The sequence below is a fragment of the Schistocerca piceifrons genome, chromosome 4, assembly GCF_021461385.2.
Source record: "Schistocerca piceifrons isolate TAMUIC-IGC-003096 chromosome 4, iqSchPice1.1, whole genome shotgun sequence".
Taxonomy (NCBI): domain Eukaryota; kingdom Metazoa; phylum Arthropoda; class Insecta; order Orthoptera; family Acrididae; genus Schistocerca; species Schistocerca piceifrons.
In genome coordinates this window covers 154,750,560-154,770,602 of record NC_060141.1, presented here as the reverse complement: position 1 = coordinate 154,770,602, position 20,043 = coordinate 154,750,560, and the positions used below count along the sequence as shown (strand labels likewise).

The window sequence follows — 20,043 nt, the reverse complement described above, 5'->3', positions numbered from 1 at the left end:
GCTGCATGAAATCAGGCGAAATCTTCCATAGGCATTCACACTTGGCGGGAGACACTCTTTCCCAGGCATCTTTACGTGCAAGCTGTACGCTCAGAGCTGAAAAGAGGGACGTGACGCGATCGACGGGCATATGAGAGACACTGCCCAACACACTTATGCAAAGCTTCATCTGATTTTCTCTGTAGTTTCCATTTTGCGGCGTACCGGACGTTACTTGCCGAATAGCTCTTGTACATAGTCCGACCAAGCGGGGTGTGTGCGTGCGCGTGTGCGCATGCGCATGAAACTAATGGAAAATCGGAACATTTCGCCGTTTTATTTTGGCAAAATCGAAACGTTATTGCTTTATTCCATCTGTCTTATTCCCTCTCTCCATAATTCGAATAAAAGAATAAGGTAGAAAGGAGACATCGGCAACTTACAGCTACAGCTATTCCATGATACCTGGCTCTCGATACCGTGCGAACACGTCGTTTGTAGTAGCCTCATCTGGTGCCGCTTCGTTCATCTGAAGGTAGAGAGGCAACGGAGTCAGAGACGGAGCACAGTTACGGAAGGATGGTGAAGGAAATCAGCCGTACCCTTTGAAAGGAACCATCCCAGTAATTGCCTTTAGGGCTCTAACGATTTGGGAAAATCACGGAGAATCTAAATCAGGATGCCGAACGCGGATTTGAACCGTCGTCCTCCCGAATGCGACTCCAGAGTGCTAATCACTGTGCTGCCTCACTTACTTGGTTCATCTGAATAACCTCTTACACTGCATACACGATCTAAACGGTAACTGTTTACAAACGTACCACACTGTAGGTGAAGTCGAGTTGAACAAATTTATGCATGACACCTGCGGTCTGTCAAGCCGAGTAACAGCTCCAAATTGGGTTACAAAAGCCACGTAGGACACAGCACCAGCGCACCGCGCGAGATTTTGGCTAAAATCGTCGTTGAATATTAAAAAATCCCTTGCATTAGCTCTTACAAAATGTAAAACTGATGTTTTTGTAACATTTATCTCAAAATATTGTTAAAGTTAACAACACAAAATTAATAACTGAATCGATTCGTTTGGCCTTCTTGGTGCGATACTACTGTGCTTGTAAAGATTTAGTTTGAATTGAACTGCAAACATGTGACGAAGTTTCTTTTTCTTTCGTTACCCTCATGAGAAAGTTTAAATCAATAATGTTAACGAAATAACCGACTAAGCCTGTGGCGTAAGACAGCGGGAGAATACTGAAAAGTAGCTTCGATGGTTTTGTAGGCCAGTTGGAGGTCATTTCCAGATTAGATAGATCGCAAGTATCTTGCCTCAAATTGCTCGTTTCGACTTCCCCTACATCACAGCAATACTTGTAAACATTTATCGTTTATACCCTGTATAGCTACCAACTAGGGAATATCATATCTGTACGGTCAAAATTAACAGACGGCATAAGATCCCGAATTGAGTATCATGAGATAAGGAATCAAAGGTCGGGAATGAGTATTTCAGTTGTTACGAGGCCTTGAACGACCAGTTTGTGTTAAGCACGGGTCTGTAAACTATTTATGTTTCTTACGAAACATTTTCCTTTTGATCAACACAAAGAAACTTCCATCTGCGATGCGTCCACGGTGAAGTTTACTACTATATAATATAGACTTCATGATACTTTGATGATAATGGAGTATTACTCGTTAGAGGAACTGGCAGAAAGCATTTAATGTGTGGTGCAGCAGTCTATATAGTTAGGAGAGCAGAACGAATGTACCGAAAAAAAAGTCATCGTTAGTGGAAGAAATATGTCTTTGTGGATAAAAGTTGTGATAAACTGGGTCGTTTAAGGCACAAGAAATTGTTCACACAAGAAATTTTAGGAGTGTGGAAGAATATTAATGAATAAATATGACGTAATCTTTATAGTGAAATGGTTGCTCCAAAGGATAGGGTGCGAAGAATACTCGAGGAGGATCAATTACACTTCTAATATAAACATGGAACCGAAAGCTTAGTTCTGTCAAATGATACATATTTCGAACTTGGGTATTATTTGCCCATGGAATATTTGGAGACGTGACTCATTGGCGGTGTATCGTCTATAGATAACCAGCTCCCGGCCGCACTGTAGTGGACCAGAATAACCTCCGGTGTTGTCATCAAAAGCCTGCAAAAGGCAACCACTCTGATGCCGCTAAGACATAGAGGTGAAAACAGCCGGTAGAGTCAACTGTTACTGAATGTTTCGGCGAGAATTCCTGCCACATCCGAGTGTCTACTCCAATTACGACGTATGTTACATACCAGATGGGTAAACTTTGCATTTGTACATGTGGGACTCCTCCGGATCACCAGCGAGCGCGATTCTTGCCAGAGTGCGAATGTTGGCAGCCGTGGGGTCTCGTCGGCAGCAAGTGGTGCGGCGCCCCCGCCGCCCACCCTTTTCCCTCGGCCGGCGACCAGGAATCGCCATTTTCAGCAAATAATCTCATTTGGGCGCCATTGTTTTCCCCCGGCCTCGCCCTCTCGCTCGCAACAACCCGGCAGCCGCTGGGGACGCGCGGGGAAGGGGAGCAGATCTAATTAGCACGGAAAGCTGATCGGTAATTACTACGATTAATCAATCCGTTTTCCATTTATGTGCCGGCTGTAGCCGGGAGCGGGGGTGCTGCAGCCAGCAGCCAGCGAGGGCCGCCCGCTACAAGCTGGCGCAATTGTCGGCTGCATAATGCCGGCACACGCGTCCGCTGTCCGAGCTTCGCTCTCCGTTCACTTCCCCGTCTAACGTTCGCTGCGAGTCCGCACAAATCCCCGACATTCTAACTGGGCCATCGCACGGAGGTACCAGAGAGCGGCTGCTGAAATGCCATGTTCGAGCTTGTTTTCGGTGCACATTTACATCTAAAATTCTAAATGATTACATCTACATGATTACTCAACAATTCTCACTTAACTGTTTGGTATAATCAGTATACTGATGATGATATAAATGCATTACGCAAACTGAAGATGGGATGAAGTGAAGAACACGTTTTGGCATAAATAAGGATATAAATGAAATGGTTAGTTGATGCTTTTCTTTGATCATTTGAATCCACATCCATGAAGCTCAACTACCATTCAAAGGCACACAATTGCTATTCAAAATAGCTCTGAGCACTATGGGACTTAACATCTGAGGTCATCAGTCCCCTAGAACTTAGAACTACTTAAACCTAACTAACCTAAGGACATCACACACAGCCATGCCCGAGGCAGGATTCGAACCTGCGACCCTAGCAGCAGCGCGGTTCTGGACTGAAGCACCTAGAACCGCTCGGCCACAGCGGCCGGCACAATTGTTGTTGGGTTGTTTCTGAGGGAGGAGACTAGACAGCGAGGTCATCGGTCTCATCGGATTAGGGAAGGATGGGGAAGGAAGTCGGCTCTGCCCTTTCAAAAGAACCATCCCGGCATTTGCCTGGAGCGATTTAGGGAAATCACGGAAAACCTAAATCAGGATGGCCGGACGCGGGATTGAACCGTCGTCCTCCCGAATGCGAGTCCAGTGTGCTAACCACTGCGCCATCTCGTTAAAAAAATCTTTTTCTAGCTTAAAAGACGCTTTGAACCTTCTAAAAATGAGGTTAAAAATGAGGTAAAGAATCTAATCGCCGAAAAAAACTGCTCAATGGAATTCCGAGCTCCTCCTCTAGCGCCTGGAATAACACGAAACGGTCTACGTGTAATGCTTGGATACAGTTAGAAGCATTTCACAACAATAATATCTTACTCGGCGTCAGCATGCGTTAATAAGTGTACGAAAAAAAAATCGTTTCTAACTTTGATTTTTGTGTACAGTTTTGACTTCCGATAGTGTATTTGTGGTCTTGTTGTACACAGCTTTGTCTTTCAAGTAAGAATGAGTGGTGAGAAAAGTGTACTTTGGCCGCAAAAAATACGAAAACATCGTATCTAACGCGTAGTCGAAGCAGTATGTCATCAAAGCGTCGAAAGACTAGATAAAAGGCTGAGGGTCGTTCGGAAGGAATCAGTGCCTCTGCTACGAAATTGAAAGACAGTGACCAAGATTATGATATGAATTACGGACTGAGTTATAGGATTATAACCTTTGTTGCCGTTTTCTCTGTTGTTTCTCAACACGTGAAATGTGAAACGTGCAGTGCAGACATCACGTTGCTAGAACGAAGTCCTCGAGGCCTAGGCTTCATAATATTTAGTGCTTGTCGAAACTCCCCAAAGGTTGTGACATGAAATATTAAGTTTGTACGGAACATACATAAAATCAACCGTCGAATCGCCGGAACAAATCGCCTACTTGGAGTAGGGCTAAACGGAACTGTAAATTTTTGTGCTTTCAAGGAACTGCCACCATCGGTATTTCAATCGTTCTATGATAAAATAGTGAATGCGATTTCGATCGCAACGGTCGAAGTATGACAGGCCAGTCAAGTCTACAACACATTTCAAAACTTCAGACGCATATTTATTGGAATATGATTTTTCAAAACGGAACGCAGTGTAACTACAACAATTTTCAATCTTTTGCTTGAAAATTTAACCACAACTTTGAAATGACGTTTCAAAGTGAACCACTTAGGTGATTTTCATTTAGTTAATTTAAACTATACTTATTAACAAATGAGTTTCCCTTTTTGGTGAAAATTGGACGACTTTTTCAAACACTTTCCAATTACCCAAAATTATCACTTCTAAAATCGCCTACATTGTTGTAATTTTGTCGGTGAAGTTCAGTTTTATCCAGTACAGGGTGACGGAAACGTCTGGCACTTTGGACTCCAAATGGTGATTTCTTGCGTACTTGTAATACGTATCTCTCAGATACAAACTTCCACCGCGTGCATACTTCCGTTAGAGAACTGACGCAAGAGAATTTTTATTGGGCCATTCCAGATCAATTGGGTCTACTTTATAAATCATCCCGACCTGACCACCTTACATTAGAATGAAATTTGGTATAAATGTTCCCTGTCGAATAAAACGAAGTTTGGCTAAATTTCTCATTGGTGGGAATTTTGGGGAAACGGGAGAAGGGTGCTAAAACTGTATAGAGAGAGAGACGGAGAGATGAATACAGTAAGCAGGTTCAATTTGATGCAGGTTGCAGTGGTTACCGGGGGATGAAGAGGCTTGCACAGGATAGACTAATGTGGACAGGTGGATCACACCAGCTTTCGGGCTGAAGATCGCAGCAGCGAGAGGCAAAAGTAGCTCACACACTAGCTGAGTTAAAAAACCAGTTAACGAAGTATTTAAAGCATCTGCGAATGACTCCAGTATTATATGACAGAACGCTAGGCACAGAAAAACGCTTGCGAATACCCAAACACCTAAAATTAACAAGCATATAAATACCATCCATGTATCCTGCACTGCAGGATTATTTTTACTTGTTAACAGCTGACTGGTTTCGACAGATAAAAGTGTTTGTACCTGGAAAGAAAAGAATGTGTGTATCCTCTCCTTCGTAACGGTATTTTTCAAATGTGTTACAATATTTAAATTATTTTCTGAAAAAAACATCGAATAGTATTGTAGAATTACGTATCATGTCTTCGAGTTTGAAAGCTAAATAAGTAGTGAACACGTGGTTTTATATGTGGGAAACACCTCGCAATCCAAGTAAAGAACACATTCACACAGCTCATATAGAGATATTTCATACTGTACAAAGCAATTAGAGGATACACGATTCCCTAGCGTGCGTGCGTGCGTTCGTGTGTGTGTGTGTGTGTGTGTGTGTGTGTGTGTGTGTGTGTGTGTGTGTGTGTGTTTTACTCATATTTACTACCTACGTCTTCTGATCTACGCCACTTCAAACTAAGTCCCAACATACGTAGTTGTATAAGATTCAAATAAGACACATAAATGAGAAATCACATAATAAGAAAACAACGTCACGAGAAACGAATGTCAGACACCAAGGACAGCCATGTCAGATTAGATAAAAGACAGTTGGGACTCGTTTGATAAATCATGAGTGCCTGGTATTTTGTCTCCATTTCTAATGACGTGGTTTCAATTTTAAGGAAAATTACGAAAGTCACACAAAAATATAAATTTTTAACTTAAAAATGTTCCTTTTCTGTCTTGGATGTAATGAATACGTCTGATACAAAACGAATTCCGCGCTAACGGAAGGCTAAACAGTTTGGGAGCAGCTGCCGCCGCACCACAGTAACACACACTCGGGTCAGTGAACCCGTAGGCCTGAAGTTTGCAACGGAAAACTTTATTTAAAGAATGAGCTGGCTTAAGTCTGTTGTCACTCTGATGGCGACGTTTTCATCTGCGAAGTATTTCGCCCCAAAGTTCATAAGATTTGCGAGACCCGCCTCCTATACAGGATATTCGCCTGAATTTATTTCGTCGTCTAATAATACTCACAAAGGACGGCGGCGCCTATGAGTGGGTACATTTCACGATAATATACGCCACGGCGGGGACAGTGGGCAGTAATTAGCAGAACCGGCCGGTCGGTAGTGTTGAAACACGGCTGCTGGAATATATGTCCCGACCCTGAGTCACTGCCGCAGGAATTCTGCGGATTCCCGGACACCGTCGCGCATGGACATTTTAATACTGACAGGTCCGGCCAATATTTATGCTCAGCAAGACAACTTTCGCCGCTGGACTATGAGCAATGTGTTATACTGCGAAGTGGTGTAATAAATGGCTTAAGACGCTCCCATCAGGTATTTCGCGCTTAACGACCGCTGCGCAGATACGAGGAGGGATCTACAGGAACCATAATCGTTTGCTGATTACGCAAGCATCTCCCACAGTTTAATATTTTTAACACTATTTTTTAGAGTAGGGAGGCGAAGCTGCGATGGGTAACAGAAAATATCGTTTTCATTACTTTATTTCAAGGCAATGTACACAAATAGATGCAGCCAGTGTCACTGGTAACACAGCAAGTAATTTGGTTTTGATAATGTTTCAGTTGGCGTGGACTTAAGCTCGTTATGCCAAAAGAATGAGGATCTGCCTTAGTATCCATGATTTTGAAACTGCGAGAGAGTTGTACAGGAAATAATTGTAACAAACTTATGTAGTTAGATAACAGAAACGGTCACTGTTGCTGATCCTTGAATCAAAATATTTAATTCACAAAATAATAGAGTTTGATTTCAAGTTTGTCTCGTCTTTAGCGAAATAAGCAAATGAATGTGTGCAAACCTGACAACCTCCTCAGCCTTGTCAACAGCCTTGTTAGAGGACATAACTGAAAGTTAACGAAGACGTCTTAAGTTGCGTGGGAGAAACAAGAAAAACAGTGGAACCGAAGACACTAATTGCACCTTGTACAGTAATTACAATGACACTTGTATTTGACAAGGCATATTTACAGATCAACGAAATTTCCACACTCAAGAAATGCTGGCCTAACAAATATACTCAGTACGCAATGTAATGTCTGGTAATTTAATATCATAAAACTGCAATCAACCTAGTAAAACTCTGAATAGCTAAATGACATTCTCGGGACGAAGCTGATTTTTAGATGTTTCAATACAGTGAAAGGAATAGTAAGAATTCTCATTCTGGCAGCATACAACAGATGTATAAACAGTGAAAAGTTTCTAATAATGAAATTTTAAAAAAAATTAGACAAGAGAACAGGAACGAACCTCTGAGCAATAGGATAATGCATGAGAAATTGTGCATAAACGATGCGTTATCTTTTTGTAATGAAAGTTGTGGTCGTACGTAGTTACATCAGCAAATGCTATCAGACAATGAAACGAGTTCTAAAATCCGCAGTCTATGGACTACGCGCTGGTCATTGCTTCCAACTCCACACTGTATTTCACTCAGTGCTACATCAGCTGACCCTGCCCACTTTGTCTTACAGCCAATTAATATCCCTAAAAATTCAAAACTCACAAACTAAGATTTCCATCTTTATTCAGCCTAAACTTCGACGAAACTTTCCTTCTCGGCCGTACATTAAGCCCGTTACACTGAGATGGTTCATTCTTAAAGCTACTTTACACAGTTAACAATGAGACAGGAAAAAAACAGTTTGCGCTACTCACCAGTTATTCACTTGCAGGATCGTTAACCCCGTATCCTGCGCCAGCTGCTTTTTCTGGTCTTCCGAAGGGTACGGATGCTGCAATCAAAAGATGAAACAACAGTCAGTCACGTGGTCCACTAGTTGTCTGCAGATGCTATTGCTATCCCATCGCGGGTGGCGAAGCGAACAACCGCGCCGCAGTACAGCAGGAGAGGAGAGGAGAGAGAGAGAGAGAGAGAGAGAGAGAGGAGCGAATAATAATGGATGGGCGCGAAGCAGGAAGCTGCGAGAGTAGGCGAGGTGCAAGGATAACGAGCCAGCAGCCGCGGCACGACAATGATCGCTGTAATTACAGAGACTCGTGGGAACGACGCGACGCACAGAATGCCCCGCGTGCCAATAGAAACGAGATACGGCGAAACCGGACACCTGGCCAAAATCAAAAGCCTCCTCGCATAAAATAAACGGTTTAAGTTACGTGCTGGAATAATAGAAAGCTGCCGGTGAGGAGCGAGAGAGCGAGCGAGACAGTGAGTGAGTGAGTGAGAGACAGAGAGAGAGAGAGAGAGAGAGAGAGAGAGAGGCGATGCGGAAGGAGAGGATCGGCGCTCCTTTTTTCGAGGCACCTCCCATTCTTCGCGTTCTGTCCTTTTTCTTTCACGTGGAGCGCGGGCCCGCATGACGCAGATGCTGATTGACAAGGCGGAGAGAGAACAGGTGTCCCTGCCCGACCTCCAGAATCGACTACGGATGCCCGTGGGGCGGGTGACGGCTGCGGGGGTGGCAGCACGGCGGCGGCAGCGGAGGCGGGCGGGGTTCCTAATGGAAGTAGTCGCCCACATACGGATCCAATTTCCACAAATTTAAGTGCAGCGGCGAAGGCAGCAGTGGCGGCGACCACTGGCGGCTTCGCATACAAGAGCTGAAGTGGGTAATGAAGCAATTACTTCCCCCTGCAGAAGCAATCATGGTAATTGTTTGGAGGGAGAGCGAGGCGCGGCGGGCTTAGCGAACCCCTGCCGCCGCCTCTGCGAAAACAAGGCGGAGGCCATCGGTGGCTGACCAGGGCAACCCCCCCGGACGGCGTCACCTCCAGTCACCACTGTGGCCCGAGGCCCTTCTGGACGGGCTGCAGATCTCCGCACTATCACATCTGCCACGCACTTCTCCCCACATGTGATTTCTAACCTCTGGCTACTCGGATTCTGCTACTTCCGTGAGCATTGTATCTACAACTGTACGTGAATGAAACAAATATCGGGTGCTACATTTCTGTCGGTAACCCACATTGGTAGAACCTACTGATTACTGTCCTGTTGAGTGAATTCTGGGAATGGATAAATGACTTAATTTTTGAGTGGATCACCGAGCTGTCCCCGCACATTCATTCATATTCCTGATAAAGACCAGACTGATCAATAAACTACGAACTTATCATCCACCGATATCACAAAGCATGCACACAGCCCCAAAGCCTCCGGCTCACTGTCACGTAAAATACATGCGAAGGCTATTTCTTTAGGTCCCTTCGGTCACGAAATGGGATCCACAGTGAAAATAAAAAATTTTATTTGCAATATTTAGCTACACCTTCAGCTATTTCTCTTTATAGCCGCCCTGCACCTCGTTGGCTATGCTAAAATGCTATCCTCATAGCCAGAGTTTCAGGTGAGAAAAGAGATGAGAATCTGAGGGAGTCAAGTCCGGGCTGTATGGTCGGTGACCAATCACTTCCCATCGAAAATGCAGCAAGAGCGTCGCCGTTGTGACCGAGTACTGTCATGAAGGAGGACAAGTTATCACTTCTCTTCGCTAGTTGTAAATTGCCCTTCTTAGACGATTTTCTCGAATCGCCTGATCTACTTGCTGAACAAGATCATCGGATGGCACCACCTACATCATGAACGTGTGTACGTCTTGCTACAAAGTTATTGCACCGTAACAGCACTTTGCCGGCCGAAGTGGCCGTGCGGTTAAAGGCGCTGCAGTCTGGAACCGCAAGACCGCTACGGTCGCAGGTTCGAATCCTGCCTCGGGCATGGATGTTTGTGATGTCCTTAGGTTAGTTAGGTTTAACTAGTTCTAAGTTCTAGGGGACTAATGACCTCAGCAGTTGAGTCCCATAGTGCTCAGAGCCATTTTCGTAACAGCACTTTGCTGTCATTCACGACGGTTACTTTGTATGACCTGCATAGAAATCAGGAGGAACCCCTCAGCATGAAGATCTCTACTGAGACCACGAACTCCACAACCGACGGGAGGTTCTTTTGTTCTAGGCATATTTACTGTACGTGCTCACTTTGCCCTCAAAACCGAAAATTGTGCCGTGACACGATCGACAGGCATACTATAGACACTGCTCAATACATTTGGATAAAATTTCATCGGATTTTCACTCTCGTTTTAATTTCACTGCCAACTGAACCTCGAAAAGAAGTACAGCCCTCGTAATATTTCAATCGATTGTACTCAACGTGCTCCCCTTAAGAAATACATTCCTGACTTCAGGAACAGAAACATATCCTGTCATCTCGTAAAGTGCAACTAGTATGCACATAGGGTTGAAAAGTACGAAGAGAACATTCGTACTTGATGCGTACTAATGAGAAGCATCAAAATCTATGCTGTAAAATACGCCAGGAGTGAAGTTTGCACTTAATTTGAAGTTTATGTGGAGGGATATCATGGTGCAGGATAAATCTATTGTGTTGTTGTACATTATTGTTGAGAACGATACAGTATGATACGGCTTTGCATTGCATATCATAGGGGCAAAATCTTACTAACATAAAACTGACGCAGGAAGAAAGGAAATACCTAGCCGCCATGGCTACCGTCATTATTATGACGTAATGATTCGGGGTAACGGATCTAAAGCTCTAGAGACGAACATTCCGAAAGGAGTGGGGCACCAAGTAAGGAGAGAAATTATCGTTTCTATGGAAGACCGATGACGTTAAGATGGTATACGACGAAATACTATAGCGGAATGTACTGATACTGTTACAATATGAAATTTATATTGTCGGGAACAAAATAAACTCTGAACGCTAAACACACGCTGAGATAATCTGATGACTGTACAAAAAGCTTTTGTTACTAACAGTGTATCATGATATTCTAATTCAGCAAAATTAGCATACACAGTATTATGTCGTCAGTAATACAGGGTGCTCCAGGAGGAATGGTCGACATTCAGGGATATTACACGAACTCTCTTTCGAAGGAGAATCTTCAGATGTACATATGCCCTATTCCTAATGGTTTCCGAGCCAGAACGCATTTAATATACATTTGTTTCTGGGCTAGTGGAGCGCACGAATGTGTCTTATCTACCAAATCTCTGTGAAGTTTTATTGTAGCCCAGTCTACCTAGTAGCTTTCAACCTCCTTGTTCGAGATGTCTTTTCGTCATTAAACTAGGTCGCTGAACGGGCAGTTGTACATGGTGTGCTCTGAGTGTACTGCAAGGCTTTCCGGGGAATACTGACCGTTCCTCCTAGGAAGTCCTGTATAATACAACATGTTTATTGTGGAGGATACGGTGTTAGATGTCTTAAGTACGCTGGACTGACGTTTCATGATGCTCGTGCGATCGATACTGTTACTAAATGAAAGTAAAAGCACAACCAACGACTTATATCGATTAATACGTTTTCAAAAATTTTAACAGCTGTGGGTTACCACCTGCATAAAACCTACAAACTGAGTAGTTTATACGAGCATATTAAATGAATAAATGGTAAACAGCGTGTTTCGCTCGGAAATCTATTAGCATCGATACCGACCGGACGCTAAGCTGTATGCGAACCTGGTTTGCTAGAGTCTTAGCAAGTGTTAAAGGGAAGAGTTGTTCTATGTAACAAGCCGCGTCATTGCACGGCCAGTAATAGCAGTAACTGCAAGAATAACGAGCGACAACAGTTGAAAGGCTGGGCTGTACTGGGAATGTCCCTTCCGCCACGCGACGGCGCCGCCCCGTCAGCCGCCGCCCACGGCCTGGGGCGGCAATCTGGGCGGCGGTTCCCACGGCGAAAGCATTGTGGGCAGGGCGGCAGGACGGTGGGGCGTGGCTGCAGCCGTCGTGGCAAACTGACGCACCTCGCGACAAAGGGCAAAGGGCACGCGTCTGCCTCTGCGACTCCTAATGGGCGTGAATCACAGTGACGGTGGTGCAGGCGACGACTGTGATTACCTGTATGTTCACCCCTCGCAGTGGCAGCTGCAGTCTGTCGATTTCAAATTGGCTTCAAAGTAAAGCCTATCCATCAAGATCGATAAGAGTTCAAGAACAATTTCAGTCAGAACAATGCGTAATGTATCATTTCAACAATCAAAATTAATGTACATGGGTGTTACCAGAGAGAAACTTGAACACCAATTTCTCGACGATGTCGCTACAAGCAGATTACAGACACGTATATAACAGGAAAACACACAAGTACAACCTTTTCGGAGGAACCACTCTGACAGTCGCGAGAAGGGCTTGGAGAAACAGAGGATAATAGGAAATCCTGATACCTAGATGAGAGTGCATCCACATACTTGCCGCTTACGAGTCCACTTTCTTAGCAATTTCACCATATTTCGGATCAGCAGAACGTTATGATCGGATTCAAATATCAATCAATGGATTAAAGATTTCAACGCCACATTGCTTTATCAGACGTGTTTCTACTGGTGGTGGTTTGTTCCCTCGCTTTTCTCTAACTTCACAACTGATTTACCGATTTACCAACCATGTATAAGGTGACCTACAGTTTAATGTGAACTTCCAACCGTAGTGGAACTAGGCGGAGGTGGAAGAAACAATTAGCGACAGAATAATTACTAGTATCGACCGAGAGCTGAACCCCGTACCTTTCGAGTTTGAGCCTTGCACCCATTTAGCCAATAGTATGCATGTCATAAATGGTACCATTTAATTATAGGTGTGAAAATTAGCCATCTGTCTTCATCTACGGAGTTTATCGAGAAGGACGCCTGTGATATACAATTTCCACATCTACATACGTAATCCGTACGGTGGCGCGTACGTTGTACCACTACTAACCATTCCTCTATCTATCCTAGTCGCAAATGGAGCAAAGGAAGCGACTGTCTATATGCCTACGCAAGAGGCCTAATTTCTCTTACTTTGTCTTCGAGGTCTCCATTCGAGATGTGTGTTGCTGGCAGTAGAGTAGTTCTGCAGCCAGGGGCAAATGATTGTTCTCTGCACGTTCTCAATAGTGTCTCGCAAAAATAACATCGCCCTCTCTCCAGGAATTCACATCTGGATTCAAGGAGTGTTTCTGTAATACTCGCGTGTTGATTAAACCTACGAATCTAGCGAAAAGTCTCTGAATTGCTTCAATGTCTTACTTTACCCTTGCCTGGTGGAGGTCCGAAGTACTCGAGCAGGACACAAGAACGGTTCGCAAAAGTGCTATACAAGCGCTCCCCTTTCGTGACACTGAAATCGCATTCAGAGGGACGACGGTTCAAATCCCCATCTGGCCACCCAGGTGTAGGTTTTCGGCGATTGCCGTAAATCGCCGAAGCAAACGCCGGGATGGTTTGTTTGAAAGGGAATGGCCGATGTCCTTCCCCATCCTTCACAAATCCGAGCTTGTGCTCCGTCTCTAATGACCTCGTTGTCGACGGGACATTAAACATTAATATTCCTTCCTTTTTTCCTTTCATGACGTCCCGACGACGTAACAGTAAGTGAGGTAAGGAAATATGGATAACAGGGTTAAGTACTTCAGCGCTTTCGACGCAATACAGATAACGACAAAAGGCAGGATAACGTTGTTGAATAACAAGGTGTGACGTTAACAGGAGCGTTGGTAAGAATAACAACAGGCAATAAATACCCCCCCCCCCCCACCGACACACACACAAACACACACACACACAGTATGTGTGGCAGGGGGGGGCAGTAGAGAGGAGGGGGAGAGGAGGAGGGGGGAGAGGGGAGGGGGGAGGGGGGAGAGGAGGGAGGGAGAGGGAGAGAGAGAGAGAGAGAGAGAGAGAGAGAGAGAGAAATACTTAACAGAGACCTTAAAAAGAAAAGAGAAATGCTAGTTTTTATACATTTAACGCTATCTGCTCCGCTAGAAGAGGAACGTAACTTCTGCAAGATGTCGGCTCTCCTCGTCTTGCGTTACTATTTCAGCGCGGCTGCTTTGTGCCGTTGAGCCCATCCCCCGCTGCTTTAATATTTGAAGGCGCAGCTCACCCCGGAACGAATGTGCCGTGCTGATAAATCGCTTCCGAGAATGCCTTTGACTCGCGGCCTCGGATTTGTAAACAATCTCAGAGGGACGGGGAACGATTGGCAAGGAAGCGGGGTCGATCTCTTGGGGGAAGAATGCGACCTGCCTTAGTTACCGGCAAAACAAACCCCGTGGTAGGGGAGGCTTTGTTGGTCACTCTCACCACTGAAGTAGTACTTCTGTTGAGGGTCTTACTAACATAGCAACGCGTGACACTATGGCGTCATTACTTTCCTGTCTCTTATAACATTAGAGGAGTACTCTGACAGTGTATCTAAAGTATATTCGATATTTCGGTAGCTATCCATTTTGGGCAAATAGTAACCGAATAAGGTGACACTGTGGTTACGCCTGTTCTCGTATTCGGCGGGAACGGAGTTCGAATCCTCACCTGTTAGTCCAGATTATGGTTTCCTTTCTCCCCTCTATCGCTTAAGCCGAATCCCGGACTTAGTGCTTGAAACTGACACGGCCAGTTGCCTATGTTCCGTATATCTTAATTTCTTCGCCTGCGGAAAATCGTGGTTGACTCCAAATAGTTTAGCTTAAAGGAAAGTACTTCACTCTTATTTCGGTCTTCTAAAAACCGGATGTCCTCCATTTCTTGAGTTTAGTCACATTCAGTTTGTTACTCAAAAACAGATGCACTGAAATTTATTCCTACTATAAAAATTCTTAAGTTCTGTTTTCCAGTTTTTGCTAGGATTGGCCGCACGGAGTGGCCAAGTGGTTCTAGGCGCTACAGTCTGGAACCGCGCGACCGCGACGGTCGCAGGTTCGAATCCTGCCACGGGCATGGATGTGTGTGATGTCCTTAGGTTAGTTAGGTTTAAGTAGTTCTAAGTCTAGGGGACTGATGACCTCATAAGTTAAGACCCATAGGGCTCAGAGCCATTTTTTTGCTAGGATTGCTACAGATCTTGTCCATGATTTGAATAGTAACATTGATTTTATTTATGCCATAGTTAAACTTGTTCTTCTCACACACTATTCCTTCAACAGCAATCGAAAGCTCGTTATTTCTGTCAGGCTGTCAGTATTTCTTTCTCTGTTTATTAAATACACGATTTGTGTAGCTACTAAAGTGCCTACAGCAGTGTAATTAATGAATGACTGATCATCTGCTGCAGATATAGTGGTTCTAATTATGTCTGTATTTTCTTACAAAGTTTTTGTCATCCAAAAATAATAATAAGATAAAAAATATTCCGCTTCAGTCCGTTAGAGCATACATTTCTGCTTTTCTTTGGTCCAAGAACATAAGTTTTTATTAAGGAAATTGATTTTGACAACCTACTAGAATACGCGTATGCGCACAGCCCGTCCCACAAAAACGTACTGTATCGGTCTGAAAACAGGAAAACAGAACCCACGGAGGATTACATAAAGACAATAAAATAATTGTGGGCGTGACGGAAGGATTTATTTTGTTTTATACACAACGTTAATGTGATTTATTAGGTTATCTACGCGCGACTGATTGATTGACAGTGTGCTTTTTTTTGTCTATTTTTCTGGTTAGAGTCCAGGCAGCGAGTACACATAACAGCGAAACTCGCAACGCCTGAAGAATATTGCTGAATCGGTCGTCGAAATATTGTGCATAAAATTGAGAAAGACAACTCGGGATAACACTCTAAGCACACTATTAACAATTAAGCCTTCAACAAGGACTGAATGAACATCAGTACAATTTTATTATAATTTACATAAGGTTTTGAGAAACAAAAAAACATGCCACTTATTTTTCTTCACATTTGTATGAGTGATGTTGCTCGAATTCTCTTCATGACGCAACAAAAGGTATAATCTATGGAGATAAACAAAAATCGTTATTGTTCGTACATGGAACGACACTCCTGAAGATGGGATCTGCTGCCGCAACGCTGCAGCCAATTTATATTCATAATAGATAGTGGATGAATGGGAGCGAGTACACTTGATTTTTGCTGTTTGTGAAAGTCAGAAATCGGTGAACTCAATTGCCGGGGTGCTGTGAAGGTAACGTGCGATTAGGAAGACTTGTTCCGCAAAGCAAGCGATGTACTTGCAGGAAAGACTGAACTGGAGGCGCGCATCGATTTCTGAAGTAGCTGGATGCAGGGACTGACGGCGAAGTCTCAGAGGCAGGTCCCGCGCGGCGGAGCGCTTCCGCAGGTAGTCGCAGTCTGGCCGGGCACAGCCGGTATCGCGGCTGTCGATACACGTCACGCCGCCGAGAGCAGAGCCTCGCCAAATCCCTGGGCGTCGCGCAGAGCCCGCCACAAAAGGACGCGGCGAGCGGCAGGTGCGTCGCCAGATAGCGGCGCGGAACGGCGCCGATTTTCCGAGACGAAACAAACACGCCGGGCCGAGCGGGGCAGGCCGCCCGGCGCTATCGGGGTCCGCGTAATCCGTCAATACGGGGGGCGCAGTCACCCGACCCGGCGCGGCCAGCCTACATATGCGACACCGCGTGTTTTTGTGTGCGCTCGGATTAGGCCGGTAAGATAACATTTGGACAAAAGTTATTACTCGAGGGATTAGCAGCCTTCCAGTGCAAAAGGCTTAATCCCGTCCCGTCTGCCCTGCTCTGTTTCTGCGCAAGCGGGCCCCCCCTCCCCCTCCAACCCCTCCCCCCACGCACCCCGTGCCCTAACGCAGTCGTAGCGCACAGCTGGGCCTCTTTCTGTGTCCCACACACTCGCCTGCCCAAATGAGTATACACATACTCGCGTACACGCAAATACGTGGACAGGCACACAGATGACCAGTCGCACTTTTTCCTGCACACGTTATCTTCACAAGCGCCAGCTAATCCACTTATCTCCTGCGCCGAGCGGACTCGCACCGGTATTTGAAAACGTTTCATAACGATAACCTATAGCAACGATCTCTCTCTCTCTCTCTCTCTATCTCTCTCTCTATCTCCCTCTCTCTCTCTCTCTCTCTATCTCTCTCTCTAACCCCCGTCCTGTGTTGCCAGGCTAAGTCCCGAAGGCTCCGGCCGGTATTTACTATGCGCTGCTCGGGATTATTTATATATCAATCTGTGTTATTACGTTAATCTTCTTGTCGGAGATCGCCGGTCGCGGATTAAAAAGGGCCCCGGGAGTGAAAAGGGCGCCAAAAGTCGCGACATAAACGCGCATTTGTGTCGAGACGTCCGTCGCCTGAGCAGCAGCCGAGCCGCCTGCACTGATTGGCTTGCAGCGGGCTGACTGATTGATTGATTGACTGATCGATCCATCGACCGTGTGACCGTCGCTGCGATACATCATTGTGAGGGGGGGTAATGTGCACACGCCTGCCGCTTTCCCGGCGATTCGTCACACTAAGTAGCTCTTGACGGATATCGGCACACGGTAGCGAAACGCGACGCAGCTTGTTCCATGTTACTGTTTGTGCAGTTAAAAAAAAAAGACAAAAAGGTCATCTGCCTGTGTGCCTTGTCAGTGTGTGAAAGGATGATGTTTGCGGAACAACGTTTCCTTCAGTCCGCAGATTTACAGGAGCTGGCGACGAGAGCACTATCAAAGTTGTTTTACGGTGACGCACTCAAACGTGGTGGAGCTGAACACGAAGGCTACGTTGCTGGTGTGACAAAATAACGCCATAACACTTTGACATCCAATGTCTGAGAAGAGATTAAGACTATATTAGGAAATGTGTCCACGAAAGGCGGTCTTGCACATTCGTATGAGCAGTGTTACATCGCAGCAAGTATAATGGAAAGTGACGGGATATGAGCTGCCTATAGGACTTGCAGTCTTTTCGGTACTGTCGGCAATGTTTCCGTTTTCAAGTATGCAGTCACTTCGTACAAAGTGAAAATGTGCTGAAGATTTTGAAACAAGATATCTAATAACAGAATTATATACTGACTAAAAAGCGTGATGAATATCATGCTCTTTTTCTACGCTTTCAGGAAAATTAGGCATTCAGGTGGGAATAATTGAAACCTTCTTTTGTTTACTCAAAAAATTACCTGTGATCTTCAGACTAATACAGATTAGTCAGTGAGCTACTACAACATTCGCTGGCATTGTTGCGCGCCCGCCCAAGCTTCCAACATTTCTTCACTGTATTGTTCTTTGCAAGGTTGGTTACAAAACGAGCATTTTTTTTATTTATTTTATTACTATATACATGCAAAGTATATGTTTATATGACCGGTGATGACTACTCAATTTTCATTAGTTTGTGTATTATGTAAACACTTGTCTGTTTGCCATTTTTGATTCCTGATAGAAATAATAAGTAATTAGAGACAAAAACAGATAAACAATATATCAAAATAACATATAAATAAAAGTATTCCCACTAAATTAGAGAAAACTTGACAGTAAAAAGATATTGGTTTAAAACTGTGTTTTTATGTTAACACTCGCAGTATTTACTGAATAACGAAGAGAGAGGAATGAAAGAAGACGCCTTCATCGATCAGAGTATATAGACAAACAGAGTAAACAAAAGAGGAATTGTTTGTTCGCGTTTAAAATGTTTACGCGGACATTAAATGGAATTTAAACACCAGTCTCAACTACCAATACAACATACACATGCAAGAGCCGCGAAGTTGGTGGTCACGATTTTGAACACAATATTTAGAAATGTGCAGTGAAACGGAAGCTGTAACGATCTGTTGCTTTTTTAAGACCTGTAATGGTAGACATTCCGCAGTTTCAAGAAGGTGTAGCCCAGCTCACAGTACAGTCAATATGTTCTTCAAGGATATTACACAAACATCTTGCTATGGAAAAAGCGGCTTCAAAATTAAATAATGAGACATTGTAGGCAAGGTTTTGTGTTTGACAGTAGTTGGCAGGTAGGCATTCACATGCCGCATTTGTTTCAGAAAGGCATTTAAACACGAAAATAAGAGGTATTATACATAAAATATATACAGGGTGAGTCGAAAAGGGCTTTATCACTTTGGAATGATACAGAACTTTTTTGAGATAACTTACAGAATCGGTAGAGTGCGTCATTTTGCAGCAAACAAACTGAAGTTCCATTCACACAGTGCGACAGCAGCCCGTTCATCCACCATGAGGGCCAGCGTAGTGCACAGTTAAAATGGCTACTTTCACAGGGACGGAGCGTGCTCGCTGTGCGTTTTAGTTTCATGCAACGAACTCTATAACAACTATTAGGCGTAAATTACGCATCTAATATGCTAAAGAACCTCCAAGGGGGCCTACAAGAACTTTGTTGACACGGGTTGTTCTCTGCAACAGGATAAACCACCACGTCGCCCGTTTGTTGATGATTATATCTAACGAGAGACTTGCCCGCAGTCCACAAAAATATGGGCGACGTGTGTCTCGCGAGACTCGTATTCCACAAAAGACTGTTCGGCGAGCACTGCTTAGAAATTTACACTTGAAACCACACAGGTTCACAATCGCATGGTCCATTAGTGATGCAGATAAGATTGCTCATGGAGAACTGTGCGAAAATGTTGCATCGGATAGAGGACAATAAGACGTTCCTGAGTACAGTTATCGTTAGCGATGAGTCAACATTTCATATCATTGACATTGTCAACACCCAGAGCTGCAGAATATGAGGCAGCGAAAACCACTTGCAACCCTGGAACACGTTCGTAACAGGCCCAGAGTTAATGCGTCTCGTCCCCTCATAAAACTGAAACTTTACGGCCCTTTCTTCTTCACAGAGAGGATATGCTTGAAAGCTTTTTTAATTCCACTTATGGTTTACTACCAGCAAGACGACGCACCACCAGATATCCTAGATAACAGATTCCCAGGTCGGTGGAT

The 20,043-nt window shown here is 44.5% G+C and overlaps 1 protein-coding gene across 1 annotated transcript in view; it reads right to left on the bottom strand.

Moving 5' to 3' along the window:
• LOC124795688 (homeobox protein homothorax) overlaps positions 1–20,043 on the bottom strand; it is a 1,001,790-nt gene that overhangs the window by 168,417 nt on the left and 813,330 nt on the right. The window contains exon 11 of the mRNA XM_047259768.1: positions 8,041–8,117. Within this exon, the coding sequence (XP_047115724.1) occupies positions 8,041–8,117 (77 nt within the window). The remainder of the gene's footprint in view (positions 1–8,040; positions 8,118–20,043) is intronic.